Below are 9,506 nucleotides of genomic sequence, written 5' to 3' on the forward strand. Positions count from 1 at the left end.
ATGGAGTTTCTCCCGTAGTGGTTGTAAATTGATAGAATGGTTATCTCGCTAAATCTAGCTCCGATACCCACCGCTGATTTTAAGAAATTCTACTTGTTACGATATTCGATTTCGAAGTGGCTTGCCTTTTTCTGTCCATAGATGTATCTTAAATTTATTAACTTTGGTACTCCATTTTGTGAACTTTTTATGAATGACGTAAGCGTTGCCACGTGTCCCCTGTTCGGTGATCAGCCAAGAGCCCCGAGTCTGAAACCCATGCCCAATAATAATGAAATAAGAAAAGAAAATTTCAAGAACCGACAAAACATCAAGAAACCAAAACCCTTCCTCAAACCGAAGGGAGTGGTCGAATCGGACCGCTCGATCCGGATCCACCTGTCGGCCCGTCCTGGCTCCCACGGCATCGCTCGGCTTTCTGTCTCTCAGCGTCTCCACGCCATATATATACCGCCGCTGCTCACCTCCGCCTTCTCCAACCTCGCAAGCTTCCTCTCCGACTCCTCCTCTCTTTCGGTGTCAGTCGGCCTTCCTTGCGAACTAGGTCATTCCATATTCGACTCGGCTTCACTTCTTCACCATAAAGGGACGCAAATCCACCAGCTGATCGATCAAACATCATCGTCATGGGCAACCACCAGAAGCTCCTCCACTTCTTCCGCCAAGACCCGGCCTGCTCGCCGAGGTCCTTCTCCTCCTCCTCAACCTTTACCTCCGTCTCCGACGACGACGGCCACAGCTGCTCCTCCTACGCCACCACGGACGGGGACGCCTCGCCCACCACGTCGCGCTACGCCTCCTCCACCCCGCCCACGCCCAAGTCGCCCTGGGCGCACTTCCCGGGCCTCGCTACCACCGCCGAACCCGGCGCGACGGGCCTCGTCGCGTCGCTCGTCAAGGAGGACGGGCACGTCTACTCCCTGGCAGCCACCGGCAACGTCCTCTACACGGGCACCGACTCCCGCAACGTGCGCGTGTGGCGGGACAACCGCGAGCTCGCGGGCTCGTTCCGGACGGCGAGCGGCCTCGTCAAGGCCATCGTGGTCGCGGCCGACGGGCGCATCTTCACGGGCCACCAGGACGGCAAGGTGCGCGTGTGGCGCGCCGACGACGCGGCCAGCCCTGCCGCGCACCGCCAGGTGGGGTCCCTCCCCAGGCTCGCCGACTACCTCCGGAGCGCCGTCAACCCGGCCGGCTACGTCCAGACGGAACGCAAGGGGCGCAAGCGCGCGGTGTGGCTCCGGCACTCGGACGCCGTGTCCTCCCTCAGCCTCGACGAGGGCGCCGGGCTGCTCTACTCCGCCTCCTGGGACAGGACCTTCAAGGTGTGGCGCGTCTCCGACTCCAAGTGCCTCGAGTCCGTGCGCGCGCACGACGACGCCGTCAACACCGTCGCCGCCGCCGGGTTCGACGGCGTCGTGTTCACCGGGTCCGCCGACGGCACCGTCAAGGTGTGGCGGCGGGAGATGTCCGCGAAGGGCGGCGGCGCGACGAAGCATGTCCTTGAGAGGGTGCTCAGGGAGGGCGAGAGCGCGGTCACCGCTATCGCCGTGTCGCCCGAGGACCGCGTCGTGTACGTCGGTTCGTCCGATGGCTTGGTCACCTACTGGTACTGGATCGATGGCGAGGCGAGGTACGGAGGTGTTCTCAAGGGTCACAAGATGGCGGTCATGTGCCTCGCGGTGGCCGGCAACGTCGTCGTCAGCGGCTCGGCCGACCGGACGCTCTGCGTCTGGCGGCGCGACGGGGCAGAGCACGTCAGCCTCGCCGTGCTGGCCGGGCACACCGGGCCGGTGAAGTGCGTCGCAGTGGACGAGGAGGAGCCGGTCGGTTCTCGTGGAGATCGGCGGTTCGTGGTGTACAGCGGAAGCCTCGACAGGTCGGTCAAGGTGTGGCGCCTCTCGGACGCGGACGCGCCGGCGACAGAGCAGACACATACAGCACCGCCACAGCCATTGCCCGTGTGGAGAGGCCAGCCGGCAGCTCCGGCGGCGTATGCGGGAGCGTGGGCGGCGTACCAGACGCCGGAGCTCAAGCGCGTGGAAGCTGCGTGATGGCGAAGGCATATCGTGCGTACGTGCTCGCATCTCGCATGGAAACAATGTGCTGGCCACACGTGTACTGTAGCAGATCGTGCTAGAAAGAGTGTACATACAAAACGTAGAACATACGGTACTGGTACGAATTGTAAGTGTGTATTTTGGGGTGGGAAATGAAATGTGTGGTGGTTCGGCGGTGACCTGGTTGCAGAGATGTGGTCTCTGGGCAGTTGACGGGGAGAAATGGGCGGTGGAACTGATAGCGAAATGTCACGGGCCACGTCGAAATCCAAATTCAGTGGAAGGGCAAATGGTTTTCCGTGTGATTTTGTTTGTTGTTGCTGTGAGAATTTTGGTGCAACAAAGTTGCACAAATGGATTTTGTATATACCATCGCATATTAATCCCTCCATTTAGTTACATTTATTACATCTATGCTCCTTATGTGAAATGAAACATGTCACTAGATTCATAGCAGAAGTATATTTCCTTTGCAAATATTATATCATGCAAAGATCATGTCAGCTTTGCAGCGGCTCCCGCTTTTGGTGGGAATTTGGTCGGGCCGGGCCGGGCTTGGGCCGGATTTTTTTGTGTCGGGCCTACCTCGGGCCGGCCCGAGGCCCGGCCCGGCCCGACACATGCCCAGGTATACGCGAGTCTCGACGATATTAGGGTCCTTTTCCGTGACTTTTGCATCAAGGTAAGCCACATTGAACAAACAAAAAGATCTATCTTGAAATTGAAATGGAGAGGATAAAAATATTGGAACGGCACACGACGATGATTAGTACAAACGTCGCACAAAACAATCGTTGGAACCATCGGCATATGGGAAGAGGCGGACGCTCATTGGGTTCCTCCATTTCTCTGTCTTCACCATCCCTTTGAGAGTCGCTAGAGCCTCTTCGGCTCCTCCACCTCTACTCACCGGTGGCTCTTCCGGCTAGAGGGGATGGGGAGCGGGAGGTTGGCCCTCCTATGTATATCGTTTTAGTATTAGGTTGAAGTTTATGCTTTGAGTGGTTGTATGGCGCTATCCACTTCCACGTCCAGTGTTTGGGCTAATTTCGAGTTGCAGCCTGGACAAAGTGAAGCTCGGCGAGGTCTCCCATGAAGGAAAACGAAGCTCATGGGCCGATCTAGTGGCACCCCCTAAATAAGCTCGGTGGATCTTGACATCTTTTTGACCTGCATCTCCTTCATCTTCTTACTTGCCTTGTTCGTGACAAGTGTGTGGGTGGAGGCATGGCTACTCGAGGCATTGTGGCGCCATGGGTAGATGGAGTATGCGCGGAGATCACATCGCACCGGGGTTTCTTCCGGCCAGAGATGCCTTTGTGCGCTCGCGATTCTTCGTCATCTGATCAATCTCTTCCTCCTTCGGAGGATCTTCGACAATCTTGGCGCGTGATCCATTGATGGCGGCACCCCAATTGGGCATGTCCCCCGGTGGTGCTGCCGATGCCCGGACCTGGAGGTTGACTAGATGCAGCGGTGAGGACCTAGGGCCTGATTTCTTTTCGTTTTTTCCCCTTCCAGTGTCTTCTTTGAAAAGCTTAAGGTTCTTGTTGTAATATATTGTTTCATTAGGGTCATTCTTCTAAATCCGTATGTTTCACCTTTTTAATGTAGTTTCCAGGCCCTTTGGTACCATTTTCCGTTTGAAAAAATATCATGTAAGCTGTGGGGTCAACTGACCCCAATACTGTTTTCCAAAAAGTCTTTTACTTTGCAAATATTTACGTATGGATCCCTGGTGTCTAAGCCAACTGATCCCTGGATTTTTTCCTCTTTCTTGCCACTGGTTGGGACCGGACACAGAGAAGGTCGTTTTCTTCTGTTTCCCTTTCGAGGCTGCTCACCCGGGTCCCGTGGAACAGGAGTTCGCATGGCCGCCGAGGATGCCCTGCGCAGCAGTGCAGATCCGTCGGGAGCTAGTAGCGCCGACCAGCGGAGGCCGGCGGGGGCATCGTGTGAGCCACAACCATCCTTTTCAGAGACTCCTTCCGAGGGGCGTATCGCAAGATCAAATATCCGGCTGAAAACACGACTAGACGAACGCTTCGTCGTTCCTGTGAACAAGCAGCGCCAGTCATAGACGAGTAGTCACCACGTCGAGATTGATCTGCCCGGCCGCTTCAGACTGAGGATGCGGTTTCCACGACAGAGAGGCTACACCTAGACTGAAGCTTTAATATGAAGTGGAAAGAGTAGAAGCTTAGCACACGTCTTGATTTGTTAGCACACGTCTTTAATTCAACCCAAGTTAATTCGCAAAAGAAAAAGGACCAAAGTTACAAATCTGAATTTGAGTAGTGTATTTCAGTTGACCAGAAACAGGCCGGGAGATTGTGTTGAATCATAGATATGTATTCCCTCCAACACCCACAAAAAGTGTCGGTGTTTTAGTTTAAATTACTCATTATTGATAGGAGGGAGGGCTTATATTTCACCAGGCTTGGTAGGCGGATGAAGAACTAGAACTTCATCCATTTCAAAAAGAATGTCGTTGATTTGTGTACATTGAGATGTGTCTATACATTAAATTATGTCTAGATACATTCAAATACAATCCATGAGATTTTTTTCGGGACAGAGGGAGTACTTGTCGTGATTTTAACTAATATTTAAACTAAAACCACTATTAGTATTATTGAAATCTAGAAGTATTGGAGGTATGGAATCTAACCTTAGAACTCGTTTGGATCTCATTATTTTGTAGGGCTAGAATCGAAGAATTCAGTTGTACTTACGAGGATCAACTTGTTAAGCCGCCACGGAATTGGTAGTATTAAAATCTGAATGAGAATTCCATTGACTTCATCTGATGCCCAATTTTAGTTTCTCTTGGTACCCTGCCATTTCTATGGATTTGCCAAACATAATGACATGATAAATTTTATTTCATTTCTATTGTGCCAAGTGAGGTGTTAGTGTGTTGTGACCGAGAACATGAAAGAGCTAGCACATGATGCATGCATTTTAGGCTATGGTGGTGGGCAACTTTTACATGCCTGTGTCCAAACTGGCAAAATCAGTACGGACGAGCCGACGATCGACAGGGCGATACGCGTCCGAAACGCCGTACGTAGCAGTTGATTGTGCAATTCCAAAGCCCCATTCGTCCTTGTTCGCTTTATCTGTAATCGTGCAAATGTGTCGCCACCGCCGTGCGCCTGCGCTTGGATCGATCGATCGAGATGCTTGAGCCGGAGGACCAAAGTTTCCGTGGGCTAGCTAGCTAAACCCTAGACCGGCCGATACGAAGCAAACCTGCGTCAGTGCGTCTTAAAGTTGGCATTCGCCTGCCCGAGAAAGTGCACGCCATGTACCTGCCGGCTGCCGCTACTTGCATGTGCCTGCCCATTTTTAGCAACAAAGAAGACGATCGGCACGATCACGTCATAGAGTCTCACTCAGCGTGACCACCTCTGTGTCAAACTCTGAGTACACCCGTAGCTAGCAAGCAACGCTGTCAAACTCTCGGCAGTGCACGTCGAACATTTACACGACACTTGTTGCTATACCAATCTCTTCAGTGTACCTTCTCTAAACAGGATTTTGTTTTACTATATCAATATAGCAATTATTCGATACAAGTTCAAATCTATTGCTGGAGTAAACAACGTAAAGCAAGCCCAAAATTATCAAATGAAAAAAAAAAAAACAAAGCCGACAATGGTGAATTGATGAAAATGAAGAGGACTCGCAACCGATATGCCTTTCGGAGAATTCCGCCATGCTCCAGGTGCTCTGAAGCGCCGCTTACCAAGTAACACCTCCAAGAAGGAAGCGGCGATGAGGACGTTGCTGCCCGAACAGGTCCCAGTGTTTCCCCCGATACCGGGGGGTGGGAAGAGGTACACCTAACACCCTTCATGAAGGACGACAACACCCGCTTTGGTGCCCAAAAGATAGGGATTTCTCCCAACCTAAAAAAAACATGCCATTGGACGCTCCGCAACACTCCAGCAAGCTTTCCACACCCACCACACACGCTACCACAGTTTTTCAATCACCATCGCCGTCTCACCCCATATAGCGAGGTCAGCAAGACCGAGAAGCAGGAACTCCGGTGAGGGGCGGGAGTACACCAACACAAGGAGGTATTGACCTCCACCGTTGTTGGCGGTAGCCGATCGGATACAGCAGCAAGGACACACCAGGCCCTTACTAGCCCGACCGAGCATAATTGACACCATAAAGTCCATCTGTCGTACTGCAGCAGGCACGCTGCCGTTTCTGCCACCCCTGGCACTAGCCCATGCTCCTTCGTCCGCACGGGGGTGCCGCCACCGCGCATGGGGCCCATCCGAGCTATATGGGTCTCAAAGGGACCAGATCTGGGTTGTGTGGGGCGCCACCACCTGATCCCGCCCACAGCCCTTGAGCCACAACATCACCCCTCCGTCACTCCATGAAGACGCTGCTCCGTCGCCGTCATGGCCAACTAGCCTCGCCAGACCACAATTTGACCGAGTTGCAGCGCTACGGGTACCGTGTGCCGAACCACCTCGCCACGCGCGCGGGGCTGTCGAACCGCTACCACCATCAACACCCAGGCAACAATCATCGGTCTGTGTTGGTGGCAGCAGAGAGGGGGAGGATGTGGGCGGCACGGTGGTGGAGCTCCTGTCCGCCCCGCAGGGGCGGGAGCGAATCAGAAGCGAAGAGTTTTTTTTTGCTCGGCTCCCTCTTCACCGTAACATCTACTATTCATTCTGTCTACCTAGCTAGCTATAGGTGCAGCTGGCCCGTTCCCGGGCGTATTACGTACCACGTCTACAACGTGACGATCGACATAGTTGGCCGGGCGGTTTAATTTGCTGGGATCACCAGGCCACTTGCGTCCACGTTTCATGCATAGCTCTGGGATTGTTGGGACTATTAATTAGGTCATATCGCCTGTCCGAGTGATTGTCTAGACGTGCAACCTTTTAGCTTTGTTCATTGTCCCCAATTTCCCATCCGTAAAGCTTCTAGATCGTTCTCATGCTTATCTGCTTGAATCTCAGCATATAATGGTGCCCATGCCGTGTACTTGCTTATACTTCCTCCATCTTAAATATAATACGTCTGAGGATTACTTAAAAGCCAATGTTTTTTAGGTTTAATTAAATTTATACATAAAAATATATACAATTACAGCACTGAATAAATATCAAAAGAACAACCATAAAGCATATTTTTTAATGTCCTTATTTAATATTATAGATGTAGATTTTTTGCTAAATATTTAATTAAAATTAGTAAAATTTAATTTTTTTACTAATCCTTAGACGTTTTATATTTTAAGACAAAGAGAGTCTAATTTTAAGATAAAAGCACACCATTCCTTCTTTCTAGAAGGATATCATGGTAGGGCAAAGGAGAACGCCTAGATCTTAGTATCTCACCCTCATGGGTTCCCCGGTAGTTTCGGACGGGACCAAAGTGTTCGCTACAAAATAAACGGTACACATGAGACGATTTAGTACTCCGTATTATTTTAGCCTATTTGCTTTTAACCAGTGTACGTGTCCGCTGTTGTGGCACCAGGTGCACAGTTGAAACGCACTAGAGACAAAAACATGTTGAACAAACTCGGATCAGCCGCCAAAGTTGTTCGATAACCGTGGGCCTACCTCCAAGTTTATTACAGTAATTAAAAAGGCAGTTAGAGATGGAAGCTACCCACCCACGCGTACGTGATCTAAATCATGTCCCACTCCCACGTAGGACTAAAGCGCAAGTTCTTCTAATACTGAAAATTGAACTGAATCAAAGCAGATCATGCCCACGATAGATTCGATCAGACGATAATTAACTTATGTAAAGCGCGCAGGCGATCACAGGCATGATACAAAATTACCAAAAGATCATTCGGACCGCCAGCTAGCAGCACCAGTCTTTAGTTTACTCCTCGGTCGTAGATCTCCCGACGTAAGCCCAAATATGCTGTGACATGTACGCACCCCTAATTTGGTTACTATTTGCCACTAGCTCGGCTACGTGGAATGCTCCATTTGGATTTGTCAATTGATGGGAGACAAGATCCAAGTGATCGATCATCAATCCATCGAGCTGGTAGTGTATATATATTCGATTCGTGATCTAGCGTGTTTTTTACTGGCTCACTTAGTATAACGCCGCCCTTAACTCGTGTCATTTGCTTGAGCACGAAGCCGTCGCAATACTGCGAAACTATGTTATTAGAGAAATGGCAGTAGAAGGTACTCTTGTCGCCCTCTAGCATAGATGAAGCTAGAGGCGATTGAAAAGTGATTTGGAGATAGTAGAGCTAGTGACTAGGTAAAGTACTCGATCGGTCGATAGATACGCATGACTGGCCGTACGTCGTGTTTAATTACTACTTGATGACAGTGGTCTATTCTACTACGGCTGCACTTTCTTGTCGCCAACTTTGGAGGCTGAGATTGTACGCAACTACGCATGTGCATTGGTAGATTACTGTAGGTCGGTGTATACATGAAGATGATGTTTTATCTCTAAAGCATAATTCAAAATGCTCCAGCTATATCCTAACTTTATTCTTTTCCCTTCGTGAATAGTTATGGATTAATTTTTTTTTATCTCACTTCTAAAGTTGGCGACACACTTATGCAATTCATAAGAGCTTATATCGAATTTCTACATAGCTAGAATATGCACATAAGCCCAGAAGCAAATAAAGATAACCATGTCGTATAAGGAGACATGGAGATTGCTTATAACACCAATGGCGGCGGATAGTCGATCCATAGAGATAACTACACAACCATTCATTATAATATAAATTGTCCAAGGATCGCTAAAAAGCGAACGCTTTCTAAGTTTGATTAAGTTTATACAAAAAAAAGTAAATAGTCATAATACTAAATCAATATCAATATATTCCCCATAAAGTATTTTTTAAATGTGTTTATTTAATGGGTGTAACTAGTTCCCAGTCGACTGAGAACTTACTTCATTCGCATGATGTTATTAAATTTTAGTTGCAACTCATGACTAGTATGAATCATACATGATGCAAATTAAATGCTATAGGACTTGACTGAGCACCAAGTTAGCCGAGAACTTGCAAGCTCCTTATTAAATATTATAGACGTATATATATTTTTCTAAATATTTAGTTAAATTTAGCAAAATTTAACTTTTAATTAATCTTTAGACGTTTTACGTATTAGAAGGAAGAAAGTGTAACTTACGAGAAAAGCACAGCCCCTCCTTTCTAGAAGGATCGTGGTAGGCCAAAGGAGAACGCCCAGATCTCACCCTCACGTGTTCCTAGGTAATTTCTGACGGAGCCAGTGTTCGCCACAAATTAAAAGGTACGCATGACACGATATACTCCATAGTATTATTTTATCCTATTTTTGCTTTTAACCAGTGTACGTGTCCCCTGCTGTGGCACCAGGTGCCCACTGAATCGCACTTGAGAGAAAATCGTGTTGACCAAACTCTCATCAGCCGCCAAAGTTGCTC

General features: G+C 49.4%; 1 protein-coding gene across 1 annotated transcript; it reads left to right on the top strand.

Annotated features, from left to right (window-relative positions):
- Positions 1–530: 530 nt before the first annotated feature.
- LOC124699478 (protein JINGUBANG-like) lies at positions 531–2,054 on the top strand. The gene has a single exon (XM_047231781.1). The coding sequence runs from the start codon at positions 627–629 to the stop codon at positions 2,052–2,054; it is 1,428 nt and encodes a 475-aa protein (XP_047087737.1). The 5' UTR covers positions 531–626.
- The last annotated feature ends 7,452 nt before the right edge of the window (positions 2,055–9,506 follow it).

Source organism: Lolium rigidum, chromosome 3 (assembly GCF_022539505.1).
Source record: "Lolium rigidum isolate FL_2022 chromosome 3, APGP_CSIRO_Lrig_0.1, whole genome shotgun sequence".
NCBI lineage: Eukaryota > Viridiplantae > Streptophyta > Magnoliopsida > Poales > Poaceae > Lolium > Lolium rigidum.

What these genes read in the sequence shown, in the direction of transcription:
- LOC124699478 (XM_047231781.1), top strand. Translation starts at nt 627, where the DNA reads ATGGGCAACCACCAGAAGCTCCTCCACTTCTTCCGCCAAGACCCGGCC.